General features: G+C 43.5%; 2 protein-coding genes across 14 annotated transcripts in view; both read left to right on the plus strand.

The window, feature by feature from the left end:
- The window catches only part of NR1H3 (nuclear receptor subfamily 1 group H member 3), a 29,310-nt gene extending 22,252 nt beyond the window's left edge, over positions 1-7,058 (plus strand). For all 3 annotated transcript variants that reach the window (XM_083863451.1, XM_083863450.1, XM_083863452.1), the window contains exons 4-9: positions 1,043-1,251; positions 1,496-1,675; positions 2,089-2,188; positions 3,715-3,828; positions 4,614-4,708; positions 5,111-7,058. In XM_083863451.1, the coding sequence (XP_083719577.1) occupies positions 1,043-1,251; positions 1,496-1,675; positions 2,089-2,188; positions 3,715-3,828; positions 4,614-4,708; positions 5,111-5,257 (845 nt within the window). In that variant the 3' untranslated portion in view covers positions 5,258-7,058. The remainder of the gene's footprint in view (positions 1-1,042; positions 1,252-1,495; positions 1,676-2,088; positions 2,189-3,714; positions 3,829-4,613; positions 4,709-5,110) is intronic.
- A 3,232-nt stretch (positions 7,059-10,290) lies between these two features.
- The window catches only part of MADD (MAP kinase activating death domain), a 68,760-nt gene continuing 51,066 nt past the window's right edge, over positions 10,291-27,984 (plus strand). For all 11 annotated transcript variants that reach the window (XM_083862913.1, XM_083862915.1, XM_083862920.1 and 8 more), the window contains exons 1-3: positions 10,291-10,337; positions 24,310-24,501; positions 27,034-27,648. In XM_083862913.1, the coding sequence (XP_083719039.1) occupies positions 24,440-24,501; positions 27,034-27,648 (677 nt within the window). In that variant the 5' untranslated portion in view covers positions 10,291-10,337; positions 24,310-24,439. The remainder of the gene's footprint in view (positions 10,338-24,309; positions 24,502-27,033; positions 27,649-27,984) is intronic.

Raw genomic sequence — 27,984 nt, forward strand, 5'->3', positions numbered from 1 at the left:
CCAGCGAACTTGCTGTGCACCCTTTCTCTGTGATGCCAATATGCTTACAGCCCTGCAGGTGTGTGCATGTCTCTTAACTCTTCTTATTTATTCCTTATGCTATGTGCATTTGCATAGAGGCATTTAAGTTGGGCTCCTGATGAACCTGACTTACGGGATGGAGTGGCAGGAATTCCATTGTGCTGCTCTTCAGATGCTCTCCTGCTGACCTGCATACCCTCTCCAGGCTCTGGGCATCTCTTGCTGGCCCCTGGCATCAAATTGGGATGGTCCCTCTCCACTGCTTGGCAAGCCTGTGAGAAAAGATGTGCTTCCCTCTCCTCTGACAGAGGGACACCATCAGCTCTCTATAGAGCAGATGCCTTTGAGTTGTTCTGTTCCTTACAGTGTTACATCCAAATAGCATCTCCCCTTTGACTAAACAACTGAGGGAGACTTGTAACCCTATTCCTGAAGGACCTGCAGTTGGTTCTCAGTACATTTATGCAAAGTTACTTTTCCATTATTCATCTTGGGGTATGTTACTGCTCTAGAATTTGCTGCAGATGGCGTGTATAGCAAATTATCCTTTCACTGTCAAACTCCACCCATGACTGAGTCTGACCTTTGGAGAGAGTGAAATGATACAATCTGTTAAATTAACAACGTTGAAAAAAGGATATAACAGTAGGATAATATAAAATACAGTGGACACACCATGGCCTGTGAAGGGAGCACCTGTTGTAACATGACATTTTAGGGAATTGCTTTATGGGGAGAGTCACTGTTGTTTTTCTGAGATCTGCAGGGCATCGTAAGGGGAGTTTTTGCCTTTTGTGAACACTTTACATGACAGTATGATTAGAAGAAAAGCAATGAAACATATTAAAGTAGGGAATAGAGGGAGAAACAAGTACCACTGTTGGCTGTGTTGTGTACACTCTGCTGTGCCTGGTACAGGCAGGCTGTGATCTCTGCCTCTCCATCCACAGCACATTACCCCGTGTTTAACGTGGTTTCCATTGTGTTCCTATGATTGATCATGAGCTTTTTCCTGCTTTAGATGTTCTGTCTGAAGAACAGATCCGACTGAAGAAACTGAAGAAGCAGGAAGACGATCAGGCTCGGACAGTTGTGGTGCGTCCAAACCCTCCAAATCCGCCAAGCCCTTCCCACAAACTGACACCGGAACAGCTGAGCATGATAAAAAAGCTCGTGGCAGCACAGCAGCAGTGCAACCAGCGCTCCTTCACAGACAGGCTCAAAGTGACGGTAAATACCCTACCAGCAGACCCAGAATAAGCAAAAGTGAAGTTTGGGGAGTTGCATTTTAGGTAAATTATTTGGGAGAACAGAGTTACTTTGGACATTGCATCTGTGGGCTAAAGCTCTGTGAAAAATAGCACGAAGGATGATATTTTGAAGTTGTCATTTTCTTTCCTTGTTCTCTTCATCTTGTCTTTCATCTTTGGCTCTATCTTTCACAAATGTATGCTGTCTCTTCCCATTCTTACAGCCATGGCCCCAGATTCCTGATCCAAATAACCGTGAAGCAAGGCAGCAGCGTTTTGCTCACTTCACAGAACTTGCAATTATCTCTGTGCAAGAGATCGTGGACTTTGCCAAGCAATTACCTGGCTTCCTGGAACTCACCAGGGAAGATCAGATTGCTTTACTGAAGACATCTACCATAGAGGTGAGTGTTCGACTCCACCCCAGCACGTAGTAGCAGAGATTAAAGAATTTGGAGTGACCCACCTAGAGAACTAGTTCCATCCCTTTTTTGAGGATGGGAGACTGAAGGACTTCAGCTGTGGGACCATTACTTCAGTGTGAGGTTATACTGGCAAGATGCCTACTGCAGTGCCTGGTTATACAGGAAGGGAATGAGGCAAGTGCCTTGGAAGTGGTAAGCAGGAATTTCCCGTTTCCCAGAAGCAGACACCACAAAGGATGGCAGCACACTTTATCTTGGAATTTTTAAGCACTTTGAGTGAAACTGGAGAGGTTTTGTTTGTTTGTTTGTTTTCAAAGATGCTTCAAGATTCAGCAAATTATTGATGTAACATTTCTTCCTGCTTTCAAATTGAGTATATCTTTCGTCTTCAGGTGATGTTGTTGGAGACATCTCGGCGCTACAATCCAGAGATTGAGAGCATCACCTTTCTTAAGGACCTGAGCTATAATCGGGATGACTTCGCCAAAGCAGGTGGTGCATTAGACAGGTGTTTCTTCCTCCCCAGTGTTTTGTGTTCTTACACATTTTCGTTTTTAATGTGGGCAGCTGGAAGTAGTTTGTGATGAGAGGTTTAGAACAGGACCAAACCAATAGCCCCACAAACCAAATTTTTTTTTTGCTTACGTTACGGTATCAGCTCAGTTCATGTCTTTTTCTAGGTGTCAATTTGCTTGGGAAAATCTGGACTCTTAAAACATGAAAATATTGCTGCAAGTGTCCACCTAGGACTAGCAGTTTGTGTGAAACTCCTTGCTTATAGAGATGTGGTGTGGTAATGGAGCTGTATCAGATCATACCAATCCAAACTAGTCTTCTCTCCCTGGCAAGTGTATACTTGCTAAGCTGGATGGATGCTTGGAGTGATAACATTGCTCTGATAACGTATCAGTTGATACTAAGTCTGTACTGTGCACTGAGGATCTCCAGAGACTGCTTTTGACATTTTATCGTCCTAATATATGGTAGCTTATGGTGTTGTGATCTCTGAAGTATATTTTTACAGGAGCAGTGAGTGTCTGTAAGTTCAGATGAAGTAAGAAGTGTGTATCTTCAGCGTTTCTAAAAACAAGACCTTAGTTGTGCTTCAGCTGATTTTTTTATTTTACTCCTTGAGTAGCTATTTAACCATTTATACTTTAGATGGCCTTTATATACAACTTTTCTTTATAACACTTTTCCTGGTAGCCTTTTCTTTGGGTTATTAAAAAGGTACAAAACAGGGATCCAGAAAGATGCCCTCCATGTTGTTCTTCCTTCTCTAATGGATTTGTAATGCCGGAAATTAGAAACTTGGATGTGATTTTGGAGGAAAGGCCTGAAGTTTTCAGTATGATTACATAGCACAAAGAGACCTGATTTGACAGTGGTCTCAGTTATGCCAATAAATATCAGTGCATTTCTGTCTGACTGAATTTATCAAATGAGGTGATTTGAAGCCTAGGTCAGGCTCTGCCTCAGGTCTCCCAGTTCTTTGAGCTGAAGGAAATGGCATAGTTCAGAGTTCTTGGAACTGCGTATTTTGAGCTCATACATACTTCAAATGAACCTGAATTGTGGAATGAAAGCTTTCTTTGAAAGCGTGAAGGCTACTGGGTGGGAAGGAGGTGATGATACTCTGAGAGTGGACAGTATAAATGTTGTGCTTGTGACCTTCTGATGTTTTGATGGACTTATCTGATAGCTGATGTTGTGTTCCTTTAACTGTTGCCTGGTAATGTGCTGTGGGGCATTTAAAGCTTTAGGAAAACCCAGAAACAGTGTCATTTTACGGTTAGAACCTGACTCCTTAGCCACTGTTGTTTGGTGGTCACATCCAGTAGTGCATGTAAAGGGAGGATGCATTAGAGCATAATGTAAGGATTTTTCCCTGCCTGTCTCTCCTCCCCACTCCCTGGTGTATAGCAGTGGATTTCTGGCAGCCTTTTCCATTTAAAGGGAGGGGGAGAGAAGGGAGACAATTGTTACTGCCTCACCTTGTTCTCTTTTGTTTGTTGCAGGTCTGCAGTTTGAGTTCATTAACCCCATCTTTGAGTTCTCAAAGGGAATGAATGAGCTACAGCTTAATGATGCTGAATATGCACTTTTAATTGCCATCAACATTTTCTCTGCAGGTAAAAAGCATGGAAGATCTGAAGAGCTGCAGCAGTGAGTCAGAGAGCAAAAAAAGTAGAGTCAGGGGATGTTACAAGCAGAAAAGGAGTAATAAAGCATGTATAGAGTCCAGTGATAAAGGGAGTATATTATTCATTATATTCTGAATTTTTTAGTGCCGCTTCCAGAGGAAATTGAATTCCTCACTGCTGGAAAAGTGTGCAGAAAAAACCAACCAGTATTTATCTTCTTCATTTTGAAATTGCTGTTTTGCTGTTCCCTTAATGTCCTTGGCACTTCTCCGGTGTGATGTAAGTCCCACAGCATGAGTGACATCTAGTGGGCGAGCAAACGTAGTCTGGACAAGAGGCAGTATCACTCCAGGCCAGGACAAGGCTTTGCCAAGAAGCCACCTCTACTCTTCTGTCTTGTGACCTGATTAACGACTGTTTTTCTTTGTTCCTGTTTTCTAATTGGCTCAGCTACTGGAGAGACTTTGCCATTTGCTCTCAAATAGGAGGCTTTGACAGGAAATGAGACCAAACAGCACCGTGTAAATACATTTGGTCTCTAACCTCCCACCTCTGCAGTAGACATCCCTGAGAAAGAGCAGTTACAGGCAACTGACACAGCTGCCAGAGTGTCATGGATATGTCTCCCAGTGGTGCTGGGTGAATATGAGGTGAAGTTTTGGGCAGATACCATAGGAGGAAGTGGGGCTAGACAGAGATGTTAAATCCAGTGAAGCTGCCCGTGGCAATCTGCTAACATCTAATCTGCTTACTTCTAATCTGCTTTTTGGCAGACCGACCGAATGTGCAGGATCAGTCCCTGGTGGAGAGGCTGCAGCACACCTATGTGGAAGCGCTTCATTCTTACATTTGCATCAACAGACCAAATGTAAGTGCCTGACCAGAAAGAACATCTCCAGTGATGATGCAAGCAGATTTTGTGTTTATGCAGGCAGAGTTCCTGCAGTACTGTCTGTAACAGGTCTCTTGCTGCCTGTACTGTCATGCTTGTCCCTTCTGGGCTCTTTGATAGCAGCTGTAAATGCAGGGTTTGTGAGCTGTCACAATCTGCTGTCCCGTATCATGTTCCATCATTTAGCCAGCAGGGAAAGTCTGGAGTTTTGGGACATGATGTACTACTTGTGTTCTTTCACACTGCATCCTCTTGGAGAATGCTGGGTCTGGAGGAAGTAAGGTTTGTGATTACAGTGTATCATCAGTTGTGGTAATTTTTTTTTTTTAAACAAAGTTTTATGTGAATTTACTAACAGCTGTCTATTTGCCCCTGCAGGACCGCTTGATGTTTCCACGGATGTTGATGAAGCTGGTCAGTCTTCGGACACTGAGCAGTGTCCACTCTGAACAGGTGTTTGCCCTTCGGCTGCAGGACAAGAAACTCCCGCCCCTGCTCTCAGAAATCTGGGATGTGCATGAGTGACTGCATGCTCCCAGGGCGCTGACATGCTGACATAATGCCATCTCCCAGCCTTTGCTAACGAGAAGCCAGCCTCCCCTCTCCAAAGCACGGAACCCTGGGCTGGGCATGCAGGAAGTGATGAGCCTGGGGTTTCAGTGTTGTTATGAGACTATGCAGGAGGCAGCTGGGGTAGATCCGATGGAGGGGTTGGTTTCAATGTAGTGCCCGTACCCCAAAGGAATAACGTGAAACATTCAAAAACGGTAGAAATGAAGACCTTTCCCCCTGCCCCTCAACTCCTTTTTCTTCAGAGTCTTTCTCTTCTCTAAGCATATGCTGAGGATTTGCCCATTGATCCTCTTCTCGCTGATTATAAAAATGAATTTGCAGGAACTTGCCAAAAGCTCTCTGTTGAGAGTAACCCAGCTCAAAAGGCTTCTGCAGGGTCCCCAGTGTACCTGGATCTGAGGAGCTCAGGGAAGTCAGTGTGAATGTTCTAGGGGTTTCACTGGGTTTCCTATAAATAAAATCTCTTGAATGTGCTGCCCTTTACAATGATTCCAAGAGAAGTAGCTTTTATTTCTTTATTATGAGACTTCATCTCTAGAGCTGCCCTTTATTCTGGCCCTCCTTTGGAAAAAGGATTCCTGTAATGTGTAGTGCCCTTTGTCTAACAAGGAGGTCCTCTGGGTAGGGAACATTGTGTATCAAAAAAAGATGTCAGGCATAAAGTAGTGGACTTTTTTTAATATAATGCATCACGGTTTTATCTCATGGTGGTTCTCAGCTCAATTTACCTTTGATTTGCTAACAGCTGGACAACTTTAGTTCAAAACAAATCAGGGCATAGATTTTATCTTTAGGGATGGACTAGAAGAAAGATAGGTGGGTAGGCCTGGTACCTAGGTAAAGTGGGTGTGGTGGAAGGATCTCGAAAACTTTCAAGAATCTGGAGCATGTGGTATGTGTTCCAAGGTGGGTGTGAAGATGTATCGACCAATGAGAGAGGACACACTGCATTTAGTGAAATATGTGGGCATTGCATAAGCTGTGGGCTGTACAACTCAGATCACAGGCTGCAGGAATATTGGGTATAATCAGAGCCACTTGCATTGTCTTCCTTTTGCCAAAGTCTTTCCAAGGTACTTGCTCAAGGTTTCAGTGATGATCACGGGATATGGAGGTCTCTCCTGTATGAGGAGTGCCAACTGCTTCAGAAGGACGCTTGGGTCTTGTATCCTTTCTTCACTTCGGGCACTGTGAGATCCATACTGGATTTATGGCCCAAGTTTTAAGTATCCGCATCCATAAGTATTCTAGGATTTACAGCAATATTTTGTCTGACAGAAGAGAAATACACTGTTATAAAACATGTTCCTTATTTTTCAACAAAAAAACATCTTACGGCTGATCTCAGAGATGTAATCTTAAGTATTCTGGTAGCTTGGTCTCATGAGTCTTCTCTGTCATAGGGGTCTGTGTTTGCTTGCCTGGTGAGCATCCCAAGAGCATAGGTTCACATGGCTCGGGGTTTTTTTGTCTGTCTGTTTTTTGGTTTGTTTGTTGTTTTTTTGGCTGTGTATCTGAGCGCTATGCCCGCGGTGAGGGTATTGTGTCCATTTTGCACTTGAGGTTGGTCCCCTGCCACTGGCCTTCACTCTGCACCTTTGTAAAGCACTTGTAACAATCTGTAAAATAATCTGTTGTTTTTTATAACTCATTGCAATTGCAAAAATTCTTGTTTAAATCTGTATTTTTAACTAATCTGTTTGAGAAATGTTAATGTTTATATAAAAGAATAAAGCCTAATACAGGATTTTGACATTCTCTGATGTGCTGTCATGAGACTGGAAGAGGGTGGAATAAGTTCTTGCTGTAACAACCTCAAAGCTAATAAGAAATGATGAGTATACGTGTTGGGGAGAAGCAAGAAGTGGTGGGAAAGGAATAGCAGTGCAGCCCCAGGCAGTTTCTTTCGGCCTTTAGTATGAGATTTGTAGCTTGGTCTGTGCCTTGCTGTGTGCCAGAGCTGGCAAATACATGAAGTGGATTAAGTGTGTGTCATGAAGACCATGAATTATGCATCCACACCTCACCTTGATTTGTACAGCTGCATTCAGAATATAATCCTTTTATTGCATGTGCTCTACTCCATTTTCTGCATTTTGTGGCTCACCAAAATTGAAAGAGGAGTTGTGTGCCCTGGCTTTGAAGTGGATTTCAGTAGGGCCTTACCTGACCCCTGATATGCTGTTCATTTCTGATGTGTTCATAGGTGAAACACCAGGAAGAGTTGAACATGCTCATTACCTCAAAGGGAGCAGCAGGATGGGGGAAAGCAGAGAGCTGTCCAGCATTAGCTGCTTTCTAAGTGCTTGGTGCTCCCCTGCCCAATGGGAAAGGAAAGCAATGGTCAGTTTAGCAAGGTTCCACACCACAGGCTCTTCTGCTGAAGCCTCTGTGTTACTCTGGAGTATAAAATTTGAATTGGAATCTACTGAACCAGAAGAAGAAGGAATAGGATTAGGCTTATAGGAGACTGGAGCGGGGTATGAGAGGGGGAGTAATGAGCAAAGCTCAAGAGCTCATCAGTGCTGGGTGGATTAGAGGGTGGCTGGGCCTTGCTGTCAACAGAAGAGCTGCAGCTTAACTTCCAGCTATATATTCTATGGGCTGCATCTCCTTAATTTGAAGAGAAAAACTGCATGTGAATTTGAGGGATTCTCCAGGTATAACCTATAACATTGATGTGGATGGCACTGGTGAAAACAATGATTTTCCTTGCCTCTGTATTGTGCTTTAACCCAGACAGCCACCAAGCCTCACAATCACTGGCTCATTCCTCAGCAGCAGGACTGGGGAGGAGAATTGAAAGGGTAAAAGCCAGAATGCTTGTGGGTTGAGATAAAGACAGTTGAATAGGGAGAGCAAAAGCCTCACACATGAGCAAATCAAACCAAGGACTTAATTCACTGTTCTCTGTGGACAAGCAGGTGTTCAGCTATCTCCAGGAGAGTGGAGCCTTATCATGTGTAATTGTTACTTGGGAAGACAAACACCATCACTCCAAACATCCCCCTCTTCCTCCTTCTTCCCTCCTTTACATACTTAGCCATATGGTCTGGGATATCCCTTTGGTGGGCTGGGGTCACCTGTCCTGGCTGTGTCTCCTCCCAGCCTCCCATGCACTCCCAGCTTCCTCACCACTGTAGCAGCATGGAAAGCACAAAAGGCCTTGGCTTTGTGTGAGCCCTGCTCAGCAGTAACAAAAACATCTCTGTAGTATCAACCCCGTGCTCAGCACAAATCCAAAACATAGCCCCATTCCAGTCACTGTGAAGAAAATAAACTCTACCAGCCCAAAACAGCACACTCTGCCTTGTGCAACCTTTTTCATTATCATGTAGTAAACAATCTCCTTGTTTACATCTTCACAGTCTCAGTTTCTTTGAAAGTGCACATCAGTACAGAACCATTTTTTGTCTTTTAGAAGCTTCCCAGGTTAGCCTATGGACCTCAAGTAAGCAGGAATGGGGGAAGAGATTGGTCCATAAGATTGGTGACCCTTTGTACTTATGTTTACAAAATGCTGTCTAGGCCTGAGGTTCAGTCCTGCTGCTTTAAATCTCTCTACCTGATCTATTTCAAATTAATGTTGCTGGTTTGGCTGCTGGAGAAATATTGGGGTGCTTGAATTACAGTCCTGGGAGGTCCTAGTTGGCTGTACCCTCATTCAACAGCCGTATTTGCTTATGATGCATTCAGATCAATGCAGAGGGAGACAAGGTATTTCTGAAAACTCAATTCCTCTACAGTGGGCAAAGTATAGATGAGGAATATCAAACAGTGTTTCTCCATTTTGCACTCCATATGAATAAAAATTGTGGGTTACTTTTGGTTGCATTTTGGGTTTACTTCAGTAGTTTTGGCTTTGTTAGTAAATGGATTTGTTTGTGCAGCGCACTGGTTTTTAGGAGCTGGAAGGAATTAAAAAAAAGCTGTATGTCAAGCTTTTAATAACCAAATTCTCTTGTAATCTTATGAAGCTACTAACAAATCAGCAAGTACGTATCTCAGTACAGTGGGTGAAAGCACACGGCACTGTGCCTGTTTGCTGCAAGGCCAGTGTGGAGCCGGGCTTTGAGCCGAGGCTTCAGCTGCTGCTTGCCAGGACGAGGTCTGAAAGCCCTAATTCTGTTGAGGTGTCTGTCTCTGCCTGGGCCAGCCCTGACACCTCAACAGTAAAGGGGGCGGCTCGGTAGCAGGATGAACCTCACCGACCCTGTGAGTTCTTGTCTTGCTTGAAGGAGTGAAGCAACGACAGCAGGAAAAAAGAGGAGGCTGTTCTGGGTTAACTGCTGGCTTTATTCATCAGGGGATCTGCCCCAGCAGACACCCCTCAGCAGAAGCAGTGGGAGAAAAGCAAGGGAAAAAAAGCTTTTTTTGGGAACCCCTGAATGCAACACCTTTTATTGGGGGGAGGAACTCAGGGATGGGTCTAACTGGGGACAAATCAGGGGCCAAAGGGGGATGGCTCTCTGGATAAATGGCATACATAGTAACAAATTAATAACTCAGGTGGGGAGACAGCTGAAGTCTTGTCCAATCACTTGGGGTTTTTCCTGGAACTTTCCAGACTTTTGGGAGAGACCCCAAAGTGACAGACAAGGCCCAGGGCTGGATAACTTCTGATTGACATAGAACTGGGGTTGGGATGAAACCAATGAGGGTGGAACATGGGTGCATGGGGCAAACCATTGTAACTTATAAAAATGAACTTAACACAAGGAACAAATACATACATAAAGCTGATAAAACCAAAACCACACCACTACACAATTCGACGCTTCGAGTGGCTGAAGCGTTGGCGGTTCTCCGGCCAGCAGAGCTGTTCCCGCCGGGCTCTGGACACCTCATCTCCATCTCCATCCCGCCTCCTCCTCCACAGCGCCCCCTGCGGGCGGCTGCCGGCCCGGCTCCCCCCGCCCCGCCCGCCGGTGGTTCGCTCCGCCCGCCCCCGCCGGCCCCCCCCGCACCGGCGGCGGCGCTGGATGCGGAACTGGGCGGGCGGCGCAGAGCGGCGGCGGCGGCGGCGGGGCAGGTGAGCGGGGCGGCTCGGCCGGGCGGGGCCCGGTGCTGGTGCCCGGTGCCCGTGTGTGCACATGGCAAAAGCGGAGCCTGCCCCACCGACCCTCCGTGCGGGTCGGGCTGAGGAGCGCGGGGCGCCGCTGCCGGCGCTGCCTGCGGTGCCCCGCACCCGGACAGCTGCCGGCGGGGCCCCCCGAGCGCTGCCGCAGCCGCCCGGCCGGGCGCGGTGGTGATGCTGGGGGGCGGCCAGCCCTTCCGCAAGGTCACGGCCGGCGGCGGGCGGAGATCGCGGCCCGGGAGCGGGGCCGGCCCGGTTCGGCTCCGTGGTGCGGGGCCGGGGCGGGCGGGGCCCGTGTCCCGCTGTGGCCGCTGTGGGGGCCGGCCCCGCGCCGAGCGGCCGCGGCACCTGCGGGGCCCGTGCGGGGCTCCAGCCGGGAATAGCGGCGCGGCCGGGCGGGCTGGGGGCTCTCCCCTCGGTGCCGGGCCCCCGGCGGCTTTCCCTCGCTCCCCGCCGGGTGGGGAGGGAAGGGATCAGGGCGGCCCGGGGCGGGCAGAACCCCTTGGAAAGGCTGAGGCGTGCAGCCGTTTGTTGTGAAGGGTTTGCTGCGGTAATGTGACTGGAAAGGTGCTTTTACTCCTTGCTTTGTAAACGGCGGATCCTGTTACTCCTCAAGACAATAGAATAGGAAATCCACGTTTATACCGGGCATACCATTTTCCCCTCAGCGGTCAGTGTCACCACCGTGTTGTGCTGCTCGCTTTTACTGTCAGGCGGAGGAGGGGAGGAAAGCTGGGTCTGTGTCGCTGTGGGGAGTCACGATAAAGAAGTGTTTGGAGAAATGATAAGCCTTGGAGGAAACTGATTTGTTTCTCGTCTTTCTTCTCTCCCTTTCCCCCCATAGCTCCTCTATATGCCACACTGTTTTCAGTCATATGCAAAATGACCTGCATTATAAATCTGCAGCCCCATGGAGAGGGGGCAGAAATGTGCTCTGGCATTATGTTGTGCTCTCCCTAGACCAGCCAGCCATTTTCTCTACTCTGGGTCAGCATTTCTCTTGGTGTGCTCTCAAGTGTCCTTGCTGTGCCCCTTGCACCATTGCTTATCTGCAAAAAGGATGCTGCTCGTAGACACAGGCAAGGGGAGGGAAGATTTATTGTGGTGTCCTGAGGGTCACATAATCAAAGCAAAGTCATCCAAATATAGGTTATTTGGGAAGTGGCTCTATTTTTGGGCTTTATACTGCTTGGACCTAGGGAACTGTTTTGGATTGGGCACAAGAAGTACTTGCTGTTTTCAGCACTAATGAAAAGCTGCAATCCTGACACATCCAAGAGAGCACTTCACATCCAACACAGCTAAAATGCAGTTTTTACAGCATCTAATCTGGCCATCCCCTCACAGCACGTTATGTAATACTGAACTGATAGATCATTCCAGCCATAAAATACTATTTTTGCCTTCTGTTTTATTGTTAGAAAATGCACAGCTTTTGAACGTAATTTAATACACACTCTTAATAAGAGTATAATTAAATGCACACTCTTTAAGTATCTTACTGTGTGTTTAACAAAATGCAAAATCATCAGCAAGTCTCTAGAATGCTTTTGTTTGGAGAGTAATACAGCTTTGTCCTCACTAAAAGATCTTGTACCTGCCTGTCCAGTGGTGCTGCAGTTGTTATCACAGGTCTGGACTTCCTGTGTTCTTACCAAATTAACAGGTTTCAAGCTGTAAGCTTCAGAGTCCTACTGTATTGTTTTCCACAATATTATTGCTTTTAAAAACAATTCGATTTTTCCTGGATAGGGAAAAAGGAAAACGGTGTCCTCAGTGACAGAAGGTTGTCTACACAAAACGCTTAATATGGCCAAGACACAGTTCTAGGATGTGTATTACATGCCAAAGCTATGAATGGTGGTGAGCCCAAGGCTGTGTGGAAACTGGCAAAAAAAAATCTTCTAGTTTAAAGTTTTTGTGGAAAAACATAAATATATACTAGGGGCAAACTCTTCAGCTGTGGTACCATTCTGTAGCTCGTTTGAAAGCAGACAGGTGGTGAATGTAACAAATGACAGTCACAGAATGTGCTGGGTTGGAAGGGACCCACAAGGATCATTGAATCCAACTCCTGGCCCTCCACAGGACTGTCCCCATGTGCCTGGGAGTATTAAGTCCAACTTCTGTCTGTTTTAGAAGGATTTGGAGTTCAGAGGAGTAAAAGTTTTGAGGATTTTAAAGAATAATCCTTGCCCACCTAGCCAAAGCAGCTTTTTAGGTTTTAGAGCATCAGGACTGATGGTTCAATAGAAATGGTGGAGGCATCAGTGCATTTCAGGCCTTACTAAAACACTTGTTCATATCATCCTCCTGAATTAAATTAGTGTTGGCTTTGATTTTATCTGCCTTGGGCTCAGGGGCATAGAGGCTCATAATTTATAGCTTTTCCCCTCTCACCTCAAGCCAAATCAAATACTCAGGATACACCAGGCATGCCACTGTCAAGATGTTCAGTCTGGTCTATTTAATATCTTCTGTGGTGAGCCAGTTGAAAAACCAAATATTTATGAAAAATTTGAGTGTTAAATTAGAAAGTCACAAGTACTGCTAAATTCCAAGAGAATAAATTAATTCAAACTTTTTAGTTTATGGCATTCCAGCTAATAGATTTTCTCTGATACTCCTTTCCAGATGCATTTGTTAGAGGAATGGCTTTCTTTTTGAGGGGGAAAAATTGGTATTAATTAGTATGTGAGACAGGATAACAGGATAACTGGTGTAAAATACAGTGTTTTCCCTGTCATTTCACACTCTCATTTTTAACTGGATTTGCCAGCATACTCACAAGATGGTAATTGATGCTTTTATGTTAAAATTTAGTACAGAGGTGAATGGTTCACTCACTTTCCATTAGGAAGGAATTGGAGACAGGCAATGCATATATTACAACACAGATGAATTCCTGAAATGTCCTTTGGCCCTCTTGTGCCTGCATTTAAGATATACTGCATTAAATTTCCAGGCAGTTGACACAGTTATTCAGTGCACTGGTAGAAAATACAGATACAGCTTCTGATTAGGGATTTGCAGCAATGAGGAAAGGATTTAGAAAAAAAGAATGAAGGAGTTTGATGTGCAAGATTAATATCATGTCCCCAGTTTAAAGAGTTTCATCTATCTCAGGATATGAATTTTTGTGAAGTAAAATCATTGTCAGTGACCTAATAAGAAACAAAGTGAAATATAAATGGGCATCATGAGACATCAGTTAAAAAGGAATGTATTTCAGTAGGATAATCTGTAATTGGTGGAATAATTGTGATACTTCTTTTGAAGACAGAATGCTTTGCTGCTTTTCCTTCTCTACCTTGGGAGCTGTGAAAAACTTGCATCAACCTACTGCTCACTCCATGTGGCTAAACCTGTATAATTCAGCTGGTCTTTGCTCTGTTGTTCAAGCTAGAAAATAATTCTGGAGCAGTTAGATTCTCTGTCGCTAGGTTTCCTTAAACCCGTCAAAACCACATGGAAAGTACTGTTGATTATTGACAAACATGCTTCTGATTTCTGTCTTGGAACTAGAATAACCGGCTGAAACCCCAAAGCAAGCAAACTGAATAACTGACCCATGTACTGCCAGGAGCTCTGAAATAGTTTTACACTAGGGAACTCCCAGATGGGGAGTTGTGCCTGTTGGTGCCCAGAAACCACTGAATTGTGTGAGGTTGTCTTCACTTTAGATTGCTGCTACTAGCAGGACCCTTGCAGGGATTTAAAAATAAGAAGTGCTGCTTGCATATACCTAAATTACCTAAGCTGAGGCTGTTCTCATGCTGTGATCCCAGACACTGCAGTTAAATGAGACACTCTTGTGTTTCTGGGTTGCTGTGAGAAATAATGCATCAGTGTAGCAGCAAGGAACAAGGTTTTATGGTTTCCTGTTTCTTCTATAGCCTTCATTATTTCAAAGCAGCAGCATTTCTCAAAGCAGAGTGGGTCATCATGTTGGCCTTTGATGTATCCAGTTTGTCAAATATCATCTTTTTGTTTTGTTTGTAACTAATCTCTAAACAGTTGTGAGAATCAGGGAATTAACATTTGCTTTTTTATACAAGGAACAGAGATACGTTACTGTCAAATTTGTTATCTGATGACCTCCAGGAACTATGTATTATCTTGTGAGCAGAGCAGCCTTTTATTTCCTATCCTGTTACTTTGTCACATCTGCAAGATCAGTGCCCTGGTTGTGTCCTGCTTGCCATTATATCCTAACTGAATTTCCCAATGTCAGTGTAAAACTTTTGATCACCTTCTTGCCTTTACCTTAGACACCACCTTCCCTGGGTCTCTGCTTGCCTGGGTATCTTGTCCTTGCTCTGGAAAGGCCCTTGTGACAGGAGGTGAGAAGTTGTGCCTCTGCTCGTTTCCATGTCATCGGCTAGTGGGAGGAGAGGAGTGCTTTCCATGATACAGATAATTAAGAATCAAAACCAGTATCCACCAAAATTTGCTGCAGCCACAAGCGCTGAGCCGCTCTGCTGCCGTGTGTGTTTCCTCTTGATAAGCGGTTAAGCCGCTCTGCTGGAGCCACGAGCTGGGCACGCTGCTTCTGTCCTCCAGGCCACCTGGTCTCTCTCTTGTTAGTAGTCTGAGGACATACCCAGCAGGGTGGAGTTTTCCCTCCCTCCTTTGCCGTGGAAGGGGCCCCCTCGGGAGCCCTTGCTCTGTCATTTGCTGGCTCCAGCAGTCGCTTGAGGCGGTTCCTGTCCCTTCTTCACTCTGAGCTTGCTTCCCCCAATGTTTACGTGTGGGTGAGTCTGCCAAACATACGCTTCTCACACCCCAGAGCTCTCGTAGAGAGAAGATGGGCTTGTCTCTTTTATTTCCTTTCAGTTTTGGCCAGCTGGTACTATGATTTATCACCAAAATTAATAGTAGGATCGGTTTGGGAGGAGGAATCCCAGTGTTGATGAAGAGAAGGTGTGTAGAGGGAAGGAATAACAAGCAGGTGGTACACGGGGAGACAGGCTGAGTGCTTTCTAATACACAAGGCAAAACAGATATGGGGCTCTGAGTTCTGAGGTGCTAACAACAGCCAAATGACTGGATTATTTAAAGTACTTTATTTTCTGGTTCATTTTCCTGAACAATGTTTCAGTGTTTCCACACTGGTTGTGAGCATTCTCCCTCCTCTGTCTTACAAAAGGCTGCAATTTATTGTTGGGATCCCCTTTGTATGTGTGCCTGATTTCCAGGAAAGAGTTGAATGTGCCTGGTGGTGGTGATACGTGAGTGATGTCTCCTGGCCCAGAGCTGCTCACTGTGGCTGGGGGAGGCGCCGTGGCAAGAGAAAGCAGTGAATTATTTAGCAGTTGCAGCTGCATCCAGTAGTTCTCTCAAATGTCACGTCTTGTTGTTTTCTTGTTAATTTTTTTTATGGCTGTACATTTACACTATTTGGCTTTTGGAAAAAACCTTCTGGTGCCTGCATTATGGGAACTGTGGCCTACTGCTCAAATGGGAACTGGGCAGAGGGCTGGGAATGGAAGCATCTTGTGGGTGCTGGGCACTGGGCTGCACTCAGAAGCAGCACCAACCTTTCTCAGCTCAAAGCTCAAGCTAAAAGCAGTTTTAGTTTGGAAAAGAATATAATGCTGTAGTGGTTGCAGGTGTTGTGAGGCTAATTCAGCTTGCGGGCATTGTGTGGGGTTTGGTTTGCCCTGCCTTCCTCCCACCCCCACTCCTTGCAAAATGTATGAGTGCGGATTTGAGGATGAGTGAACAGCTGATGAGGTAGAGAAAATGAGAAAGCTCTCATATTTTATGATGGTGATTTTTCACAAGGAGGGTCAAAAAAGGACAGACTTCAAAAGAGTTGGCCTTGTGTTACTGTTCTCTCATGCAAATCTCCAGAGATTGTTTTTGAATAAGAGATGAATTTAAATTCAAACAGTGTAGAGCAGGAGAACTGGCCAGATTGGCAGAGGGTTTTTATGGCAGAATTTGTTCTATGATTCTGTAGTGAGTGGTGCCCTGCACAATGATCCTGGCCAGGAAAGATCACGAGAGAGTCAAGAGAGTCGTTTCACACAGTAAAGGAGGGGAGGAGAATAAGGTCATTAACCTAAATTGAAGCGTATGAAATGTCCTGTGGCTGAGGCTAAAATCTGCCATCTCCTTCTTATTAGGAAGTGGAGTACTATAAAAGGATGTGCTTTTCCTGCATTGGTTTATTGTTGCTGGTTTTCCCCAAGAGTGTAGTGGAATCAAATGGATAAGAGTATTTGCATACCATTCTTCTTCACACGCTTATCTCTTGTTACTCATTCAAACCCTGGTCTTGATTTTTCTTCATGGCTCTCAGGTGCCTACTGGTGGATGCAGCTGTGGCTTTGTGGGGCAGATGCTGCTGGAACCACTCCTTTGCCTTTACTGCTGCCTTCAGGTTCCTGTCAGGATTGTGTGTTTGTGTTAGCAGGCTCTGCATGTTCCTTTTGTGCTGGCCCTGCATGTTTGTGGGAGCATCCTGTGGGTACCTGGATAAGTGGATTTTGTCAGCTGTGGTTGGTACTCAGCTTTCCGTGCGCAAGAATGACTCCTGACGTTTGTAGTGCTCGTGGATATGGAAAGCTCATGGACTGGGAGGCGTTTAGCATGTTGCAGATACCGCGCTGTCATCTGGCCTGGGGCTTGCAGGTGCCAGGAGGGCTCTGTTTCAGTGCTGACTCCAGGCAGTCCTTGTGTCTGGGTGAAGCTTGTTGGTAGTGTGGGCAGTGCTGGGAGCTCTGGCGGTGGAGCAGAGGGGGTGGAGCGCTGCAGCTGCTCTATAAATATACCTGACGGGCTAAAATCTGGGGACTAAGATTGGGTTGCTATGGTGATTGATCTGAATCAGATTACCTGTGTGTCTGTTTTCACAGCATGTGCATGTGTGGTGACCGTGTGATCTCGCATGTACAGCAGGCTGTTTAGCCAAGCTTTTGGCTGCAGCAGAGGGGAGAGAGGAGGCAACACTGAAGGGCTGACATATGGCAAGGACAGGGAAATCTGTCACTATAGCAACCGGGAACCTGAATCAGTCCAGCTTCACTCCATGATGCTGCAAAAAGGTTCCCATCTGTGGCATGATACTTCTGTTTGTGGACTAATTCTGGTCATTTTCAGTCTATCTGTCAGCAGCCTTGCCTATGCTACTTCCATTTTGCTCTCAAAAACTAATGTAGAGGCTAAAGATGCTTGGTTGTCTCAGTCCTGTTTTCAGAAGGCAAAGAGATAATATTATTTCATAGGAAAGGAAGACATTTTTAAATTACTACAATTACTGAGAAGGCCTTCAAAAGAAGTCTTCTTGTATTGCCAAAACCTGTTTTCCCCATTCATTCTTCAATTTTCTTTAATGTCGTTTGATCTGTCCTTTCCGTCAGGACTTATTGATAGATAAAAAGTGGAAGTAGTTGGGTTATGTCTACTGTTTTACCTGTAAGCAACTCTTATTGATTGGTCTCTAGGGTGGATGCTTTTAGAATTTTCCTGCAGTCGTGTTCTCTACTGGGTGATTTCTTATGCTTGGAACGATCCCCTAGGCATTTTGCAGAACCACACCTATGTTATAAATTAGCCATACTAGATAAATATGTCATTGTCTGTTTAGGTATGCTTGCAATTCTTTGAAAATGTCCTTCTTTTTTCTTTTTTTACTCCTCTGAAGTGCAAGTATCTTCTTAGGAGTCACAGTGTTGGCATGCATTGCTGCCTCGCCAAGGTGCATGGTAACACACAAAGCAGCTGCACCAGTATAGCAAGTCCATCCAGGTCACATTTTAGAAACTGTTCCATGTTCTGTCAAGTTCTGGAGAAGGAGAGGTGTTCTCATCTCTGCTATTGTCTGTGTTTCTTGTCTTAGCAGAAACACTGTAGTATCTGGATAATAGCAATAATGAGCTTCCTAGAATGTTGCATATTTTAAAGTATAAAACTATTAGCAGTGTTTTATATAGTTGTTAAGCAGAAGAAATGAAAAATGGCTCATATGAAAAGAGGACTGCCTGTCTGCTTCTTTAAAAGCTTAGTACAAGCAAAAATAGCAGAGATAATGTCTGGGATCATTTGAAACACACTTGGAAAAAGAACTAACCAAAATTTCCGTGGTAAAGATTTCATGAAGATTATTAAAATGTCTAAACACAGGTCAAAGCTACCATGAACAGTTCATATTGTGCTTCAAACCATGTTGCTTCCAGTTCAGCAGTGAGTTAAGTGGAGTTCCTGCCCACACAGGTGAGGTTGGCTGTTCCTGAGGTACTCACACCTATTTCTCACAGCTTAGCAGATAGGTCAAGGTGTGTGATGTGAGAAAAAGAAATGTAAATCAACTCAAAAGTGGGCATTGAAACTCCTGGCCCTATTTGTGTTTGTTTCAGCTTTCAGTTTAGTTCGATTGGTGAGTCTTGAGTTCGCAGAAAACAATGCACTAGGGTCAGGCATAGTGGCTATTAGAGCTGAACTCAGTACAGACTGTCTTGGCTGAGAGTAAATAGAAATTCAGGATGTTCCAAGGAAACTGAAAATTTAGTTCCTTTTGGGCGTGACTGGAAATTTGGTCTTTCACAAGGTGAAATTTCAGTGAACGGTAATTTATGTGGTTCCTGTCCTGTAATTTGTTCTGTCTCCTTCACAATTTCCTCTTTTTTCTCTTAAAAATTAATGTCTCATGTATGCTGTTCATTCAGTCAGTGTGCAAATTGAATTGTATGATGCTGATTTATATTCTAAAGGTATCCATGCACTGGTGAACTGTGCACTATGATCCTTTTACGAGGTAAAAGCTGGAGATAATGGAAGGAGAAGCCTTTCTGGTACCATCTTAAAGCGTGGAAGAGTTAAAAGGAAAGCAGGGCTTAGCACCTTCCTGTTGTAAATTAATCTGCTCTCTTCGTACCATTTTTGCAAGCAATGGTGTGAATGAGCATTAGGCAGTTCAGTGTAAGCCTGGCCCATCAAAGCTGGAAGCCTCTGTGTGGGGAAAACAGCTGCAGGTGAGTGTGGTGGGTTGACCTGGGCTGGATGCCACTTATCCACCAAGCCACTCTATCACACCCTTCCTCAGCAGGACAGGGGGAAGAAAATAAGATGGAAAAATATTGTGGGTCAAAGTAAAGGCAGTTTAATAAAGCAAAGATTGCATTCATGGAAGCAAAAAAGCCCAAGAAATTTTATTGTCTACTTCCCAGAAGCAAATGCTGTCCAGCCATTTCCTGGGAAGCAGAGCTTTGGTAGGCTTAGTGGTTGCTCTAGATTATAAATGTTTCAAATAATGGATTCTCTGCCTTTCTCCTCCTCTCTCTTAGGTTTTATCCTGAGTAGTTGTCATATGGGATATCCTTGCATCAGTTTGGGTCAGCTGTCCTGGCTATGTCCTCTCCCAAGACTTTGCATACTCCCCAGCACTGCGTGGGGGGGAGATGTTGGAAAGGCAGCCTTGATGCTGTCCAGCACTGCTCAGCAGTAGCCACAACACTGGTGTGTTATCAGCATCTTTCCAGTTATCAGTACACAGCTCATCACTGTGAGCACTGCTGTGGGGAAAATGACCTTCATCTCAGCCAGACCCCATACAGTGACACAAGTTGTATTGAGAGTTTGTTGTATTGAAGTTATCCTTTGACTAAATTGCTTTATCCCTCTAGATTTGTGTCTTGAATGAGAAGACTCTTAACAAAGATTAAGGACTCCAATGGATAGATGAAACAGGGTTACGGCACAACTCATGCCTCTTGGGACTAATGCAGGGCATGGCTCTGACACAGATGACTCTAAACTAATGAAAAGTCTGCTGTGGTTCTTCCATGCTGCCCTATCCATCATGTGCCATGGTGCTTTTCCTGAGTGTGTGTTTGTTTATATAGACTTTTATTTCTAGGAGGACTTTAACCTGCAGAATGCTGTGCAGATTGTTCTCTAAGAAGTTGTGCTACAACTTAAAATGTGGGTGTTTGGGGAATTTTGAAATGCAGAGTAATGCCAATAATAGAAGTGTTTGTTGTTTTGAACACTTTTTTCATGTCTCAAGTTAAGCCGTGGTTTTGTGCTGGTTCTTGTCTTTTGTCTTTGTGCCTAGGCTACGGTGCCAACTTCTACTAGTGAGCACTGCTGACAGCTGCTACAGTGTGTGGGTAGTGTTAGTTCTCACCAACCCGTTCACCATCCATATAAGTGCTTATTTCGATTTTGGTGTTGTCTGAGACGTGATCTGTTTGTGCAGTATGTTTCTGTGGTGAGCCTTCACTTCTCTGTTTTTCTCCTTTTCTAGAGCTGAAGTTATAGAAAGTCTCTTCTCAGGTGCTGCTCGAGGATTCAGTCTTCAAAGGGCTGGTTCCAATATGTTTGCAAAGAGAAAAGACACTGCACAAGACCTTTTCAGAAAAAGCAATCCAAAGTTAAAGCAGTTGGAGACAGAGAAGAGGTTTTGACATTGATATGTCAAAATCTGTACCATCTCAGAGTCAAGATAATCTCTTGGTTCAGGTCCAAATTCCAACATGAAAGAGGAAAATTGAAGTGTCTCTTGGTTGTTTGATCTATTTCTGTCCTAATGTACTTAGTCTCTAAAATCTGGGAGGTATTGGAAGGATGACATGATAGGAAATCTCTTAGAACGAAACTACTTTACCTCTGTATTGCCTGTAGAGGTGCTGCTGTCTGTAGTTCTGTGATCATGCTGTGTTTAATCAAGTCTTCCAGATTCCCTTAGCTGCTTTCTCCGGCCTCTTTTTGGTGCCTGCACAAGCATTTGTGGGGCCACTTTGTGAAACAAGTCAAAAAAATTAACCTCTTAAAAATGAAAGCAGCGAGGGAGAAGAAGGGAGGGTGTTAGGTTGAGTCCATATCAATTCCACAGTCTGTTTTGCCCTGTAGCTGCACAAGCTCTTCTGCCAGCACAGAGAAAGGATGGCACTGGCCTGAAAGCAAGCTTTTGGCAGATAAGGAGGGGGAGGCAGGACTGGGATGCCTGTTTGTGTTGCCTTATACAGATCATCAGTGTGGTGTCTGATTCCAAGCAGGAGTAGGAGGATGAGTTCCAACAAATGCTGATGCAATGCTCTTCTAAGTGCTGTCATCAGGCACTGCTAGATCTCTGAAGAAGCCAGAGACTGAACAGAGGAAGGCAAAAACCTACACTTGGTTCTAATTCTTCTACATCCTGCTCCAATCCAACAACAAATCATCTTCCCCAAAAAAGTCTCTGTCCTCTTCTGTCTCAGTGTAACTGTTGTGTTGTTAAGTGTAGTAAATCAGTAGAGGTGGCTCTGGAAGCCCTGGCACAACATCTGCATCAATCTGGTCTCCCTTGTACTTGTGTTGAAATAGAAAGCAGAAATCATGGAAAGTGCTCAGCTCTTTTTTATAAAAACTGACAGAAACTTCAGTGTCTGATGTCAGTGGGATGTAGCTTCAGCCATTCCAGGGCCATTGTAAGCCCTGCATATTTTCCTTGTACTTATCTGCTCAGATATTCTTAAAATTTCATTGTTTCTGTGACCTTCATAATGCATACCTTGCCAACTCCTTTGCAGAGCTGTGGGAAATACAGATGTAAGGAATTACAGTCATAAGACAAATGCAGTGTATTTTCTCCACCTTCACTGAGAGGTTGGATAGTGTTGTTAGAGGACACAAAAAACCTACGCTCACTTGTCAAGTCGAAAAGTGAGGAGAGAAGGAGGAAGTTTATTATGTTGGAATTTGTTTAGGGATTGGGGGATAAGAGCAACACCTCTCTGATCCCAGTGGTCAACTTAGAAGTCTATCAATTTGTTCTTCTCCCTGGAAAGGAATGCATATTTACAAAGTACTAGTCTTGGTTTTTTACGAGCCTGAGAACTCTTAAGTCAAGAATGTATAACATCAGAAGGCTAAATAATTAAAAGAACAAGGGTAGCCTCTGTTTTTGAGGAAAAACATCTTTGGTTACCACTAAGTAGCAGAATTCCCTCAAAGTCATGCTTCTAGGTTGCATTGCAATGACTTATTGCTATGGCCCTGTCCATGACTGAGCCATTTGTTCCTTAAAGAGTTCTGGGTAAAGCCATTTGGAATGAAAGCAGATAAAGTAGTTCTTCAAACTGGAGACAAAAAGTACCACTTGATATCCCAACTTCAAATTGTTCCTCTTGAGTTTTTCTGATGCGAGATATTTGCAGAATATCAAGGATCAAGGGCTTTTCCAGGACAGATTATATAATGTTTTCAATAATGTCATTAAATGTTGAAACAGAAACTTTGCTTCCTGTGTCTGTATTTTTTCTGTTGTTCAGAGAAGATAATTTACAAGGGTATTGCTGCTCAGAGAAGATAATTCATAGTGCTCTTACTTAGGAATCTACAGTGACTGTAGTTGAGGATCTACTAAAAACATGCCGCAAAGTTTCATAAAATACGGGATTTTTTATGTGTGAGGGTTAAAGTTTGTTTCTTAATTAGTATATACTGACTGGCATGATTTTCCCTTTTTAGAAATTGCATATGTGCTTTTGTGTTCTTACTTTTGTAATGTTTTTTGTGTTCTTACTGCTATTTGGAGGGCTAATGAACAAAATTTCCCTGCTCTGTTCTTGCAATGTGAAGGACTGGGAAAAAAACAGATGTATTTTTGGACTTTGAATGTGATTCTGAGATGCTGGCAATTATGAAGTAATGAGGGAAACATCAAGAAAATGACCTGATTTTGCCGAGATTTACAGGTTGTTAGTAAAGATGTTATGGTTTTATACAAATAAAATCTAAACATTTATGCTGCAGAACTGACTTTAGTACAGTAATAATAATTCTGTGATGGCCTTAGGATGTAAACATGACTGAAATGGAAACCTTTTTCTGAATATGCCCCAGAAAGGAATCAATTCATTTTTTTAATATAAAATAGCTTATTAAAAATTTCATTGGAATGCTCAGTAAACTTCTAGAATAATCTGAGAATCTCTGATTTTTAGAGTTCTGAGACCTTTCAATTTCAGGAAGTTTCTGTTTTTAGGTTTTACAGGTTCGAACACTGTAGGGAACACTATAATGTGGAACTGTATTACTTTCTAAAACTATTTTTCTCCCTGTTCTTTCATGAATTCTATGAACTATGAATGGTGGGATTGGAAAGAATTATTTTCTTGGTATATATTAAGCATAATTATTGACAAGTAGCAATGCTGCAGTAAAATCTCAGTTTTACCAAGAGGATCTTTCTATCATAAAGTATTCAGATAAATTAGCTGCAGGAGGCATGGGTATCAAGCTCAATGGAACTGAATGAAGTAAGTGGAAATCCCAGTATGATTTACAAGATGCACTTTTGCTATTGCAGACTGAAATTCTGTAGAACTGCAGTTCTGTATCTTCACAGAAAAAGTGTTAAGAGATCATAGTCTTTGGGAATTTTGGAGATCATTCCTACTGACAGCCATTTACAGGTTTGGGATGGTGGGGATGCATTTCATCAAATTGAGTTTCTGGTGTTACCCCTTCTTTAGTTATTCTGTTTATTCTACAGCTACAGTTCAGGTTGTGGTAATTTTTTTTTTTTCAGTCTTGCTAGTTGAAGCTCCCTTCCCTAGCACTCTCAGGATCTTAGGGATTTGCCTAAGAAATGCACAAACCATTTAATCGGTAGCTTTTTGCCAGTGGTAGGCAGCTTTGTTTGTCTGTGTTCTCCCTTAAAACAGAATCATAGAATCATTTATGTTGGAAAAGACCTCTAAGATGGTTGACTCCAACCATTAATTCTTGAGATACTCTTGTACTTTTTTGTGTGTTTTTCATCTCTCTGCTTTTGTGGGCATATGACTGTGTTTTTATACTCCTAGAGATCTGTGGATGACCGTGACTGCACAGAGCGTTGAGACTTTTTGGGAATATAATTAAGGTCATTAAGCTGCTTGTATGTATTGGATATTCCTGGTTGTGCTTTTGACACTCTTGCTTTTCTTGGTTATAGATTGGACTTGGCAGACAATTCCAAGCAGATTCTGTTCTCCAAGGCAGTGATCACGGCTGATGGGATAACTGACCACTGGATCAATGAACAGAAGTTCCTGGAGATGACATAGGGAGCAGCATCAAGGACAATGGTGCAGAAAAAGAAAATCTGCTCTCGGCTACTTGACTATCTTGTGATCATTGGAGCCAGGTAATGTGAAACAGTCTCAGCAGAGCTTTTGCTTGGGCAGTAGAGTGGGGATAAATATCCTTGCATCCACTGATGAAGCCTTGCCTGATGCTCAGAAGTGCTGTCTGAAATGTGTGCAGAATGCTCCCCTAAGGGGAGCACCTACTTGAGCCAGGGCACTTCTTGAAAGATACTAGTGCAGTCAGAGTTTTTTAGCTTGTGGTCATTAGACTTCTTTTCAAGAGTCTGCAGAGGGTGACTAGCAAAAGCTAATTTATTTATCACTCTCTGGTAGTCTGTATGAACTTTGCTTCTACTGGCATCAGGACAGAGGGATTCACAAATTGAAAACATTGAAAGCTAAATGCAAGTAAAATACAAGTTTTCTACTACTTTTATTGCTAGTAATGTACTACTAGTAGAATAATACTACTTTTATAGCTTGTGAAATGTAGTCTGTAAACTCAGTTTAAAAAAAAAAATCTGGAACTTGCTTTACTTGCTGTTTCTCCCTCTAATACTTACTTATCCTCATAGGAATGACTTTAATGCTTTCTGGTTTTAAAGTTTTATTAATAGATAAAATGTTACACATATTAAAGCATGTATGAAATGTAGGGTTGATGTGTTCTGTTTGTCAAACATATAGGTGCTCAGTAAATGTTATTTTTTTCCTTATTCAAAGTTTATGCAGCAGCTTGCTGCAAATTCTGTGTAATGAATGTATCCCAAAGTCTATTTTGCTTTCATTTCTAAATATCAGTGGTTCATGTGCATCAGCCTGTTGCTGTACCTCTTGCTTTCTTTTCAGAATACTTTGAGAGCAATATTTAAATAGGCCGAGTGGAGAAAATTACATAATCCTGACTAATAGTTACTGTGTTTTATGAACAGAATGCTGTAATAGTTCAGTACTTCTTACTGTCTGTAGAAAAACAACCAAATTTTCTATATGTGTGTCACCAACTAGGAAGAGGAGGGAGAAGTATTAGCTGCCTCTTCCCGTGAAGCTTAGAGTGTCTGATGTTCTCACTTAGAAATTTGCTACTATCACTTCTGGACTCCTACAGTTCTCCTGCTTTTTGCCAGCCCGTGCCAGTTAGACTGCTACTGCTCAGAGGTGCTGTCTCATTTGGAACTTCATCGTAGGTAATGAGGGTTCCTGATGAGGAAACTCATCACAGGTAAATGCCTATGATGAGAGATGGAGCTGACTGAAGCAGCTTCTCCTACAAAGCCCTTAGGAGCTCCATGTGTCCTTTACTGGTACATCTTGTTATCCACTGTGCACAAATTGCAATGCTTTTTGGAACTATTAGGTTGAAACTTTCTCAGTGTCTGAGGAAAGTCTGTCCTTGTAGCTAATATTACAGGAAAGGCATGAATTGGTGATATATGTACTCATATTTTGTTGATGTCATTTTTTGGACCATTTGCTGCTTAATAAACTCTTTAAAAGTACTGGCATTATTTGACATTTCTTTTTTGGCAGATGATGCATTAGTCGTGTCCATTAACATATAAAAGCATTTTAATGTTTCTTTTTTTTTCATACAGTATTTCAGTATCTAACTATACAGTCAGTATAAATATTGTTATGAGTTTTATTATGAAAGCATTTTTACTGGTTTTAAATAAAATATTAGTTTGGAAAAATTAGGCAGCAGAGCCATTTACACCAGTGATTTTCTTTTGTAAATTATGAACATTCTATTACTACTTGTTTGAGTTTTTTCACATCTCTTATATGAGAAAAGCAAGTGTCATTTGTATTTTGAAATAGGGAAAAGCATAATATCTTGAATCTAGTGGAAAATTAGGAAACAACAGTATTGCTTTTCTGTCTTCATGTTTCTGTAGTGATTTGTGGTACAAAGATAGTGAGTCACAGTGGTAAATAGCTGTGCATGTTACCATAGAGTTTTAATATAAATTACACCTAAAATCCTAATCTGAAAATCAAACCCATATGTTTGCGTGGTTGCTAGAACTTTTTAATGAAAATGTTTTTGGGAGGAGGTCCATATCACTCCACTGTTCATCTTAGTTCTTTCTCTGTAAATTCTCACTTTCCCAGTTAGGAATTGATGCTGGATTTCCTCATTTAATTTTTCATCTTGTTCATAAATGACTGAAATCTAGGAGCTTTTCCTCTGTTTTTGGAGAGAGACAATATGTTTCCTACTGGAGTGTTGCCCAGAGACCTGTGCAGTTAAATTAATTTTGAAAGTCAAAGTCAGAGCAACATGACAACACAGCGTTCTCCTGGGAACAGCATATTCCTGGAAGGCCTTTTCTCAATCGGATTTGAACAGGCTCCTTGCTAATGATCATATAGACTTAGACTTCTTTACTTAACCTTTCTGCCTTGTGCTATTGAGTGAGCTTTGTGGCTGGCGACTGAGAAAGCTGCACTTTCCCTGGATAGCAGAAAAGGGAGGAAACAAAGATGAAGCAGAGTCCACAGGCTCCTGACAGATTAGTAGGAAGTTCCGCAAAATATTTATTATTAGTCAACTACATATGGGGGTTTTTTGTTTGCTTTTTTCGTAGGCACCCAAGCAGCGACAGTGTTGCTCAGACTCCGGAGCTGCTGCGGCGTTACCCTCTGGAAGACCACGCAGACTTTCCTCTCCCACCCGACGTTGTGTTCTTCTGCCAGCCTGAAGGATGCCTGAGCGTGCGGCAGAGGCGCATGAGCTTCCGTGATGACACTTCCTTTGTCTTCACCCTCACAGACAAGGATACGGGGGTCACTCGCTATGGGATCTGCGTCAATTTCTACCGCTCCTTCCAGAAGCGAGTACCCAAGGAGAAGGGAGAAGGCACGGGGGGACATCGAGCTCGAGAGGGACAGAAGGTCCCTAAATCTGGGGATGCATTGGTGGCCCAAGAGGAAGTGGGCACTGAGAGTTCAGAGAGTGGTTCGTCACTGCAGGCTCCCAGTGCAGAGTCTACCCCAGACGTGAATCGATCCCCGCGCAGTAAGCGCCTGGCCAAAGGCAGCCATCGCTCTCGGAACAGCACTCTGACTTCTCTGTGCATCCTTAGTCATTATCCCTTCTTTTCCACCTTCCGTGAGTGTCTGTACACCCTCAAGAGGCTTGTGGACTGCTGTAGTGAGAGACTGTTGGGCAAGAAGTTGGGGATTCCTCGTGGGGTGCAGAGGTACGTTGAGAGGGACAGACTTATTCCTTCTGTTTGTGTTCAGTGCTGCAATTGATTTGCATGGTGAATTGTGGCTGCAGTTCTGGTTGCAGAAGCAGCCAAATGCCAACAAGAGTTGGCCTTTTCCACTATTTTAACCCAGGTTCACAGGAAAAGGAAAATTTTATAACAATTTCTTTAAAACTTCTCTCTGTTTCTGTAATCTGGTATGATTTTCATTTTTGATGCACCAAAGAAGGCACTACCCTTCTGAGGACGGAAGCTGAGTGCTGATGCTGTAACTGTTGCTTTGGCATTTAAGCTCTGTGGCAGTATATGTCAGGACTGATTTTCTGG

The sequence above is a fragment of the Zosterops lateralis genome (assembly GCF_965231275.1).
Source record: "Zosterops lateralis genome assembly, chromosome: 6".
NCBI lineage: Eukaryota > Metazoa > Chordata > Aves > Passeriformes > Zosteropidae > Zosterops > Zosterops lateralis.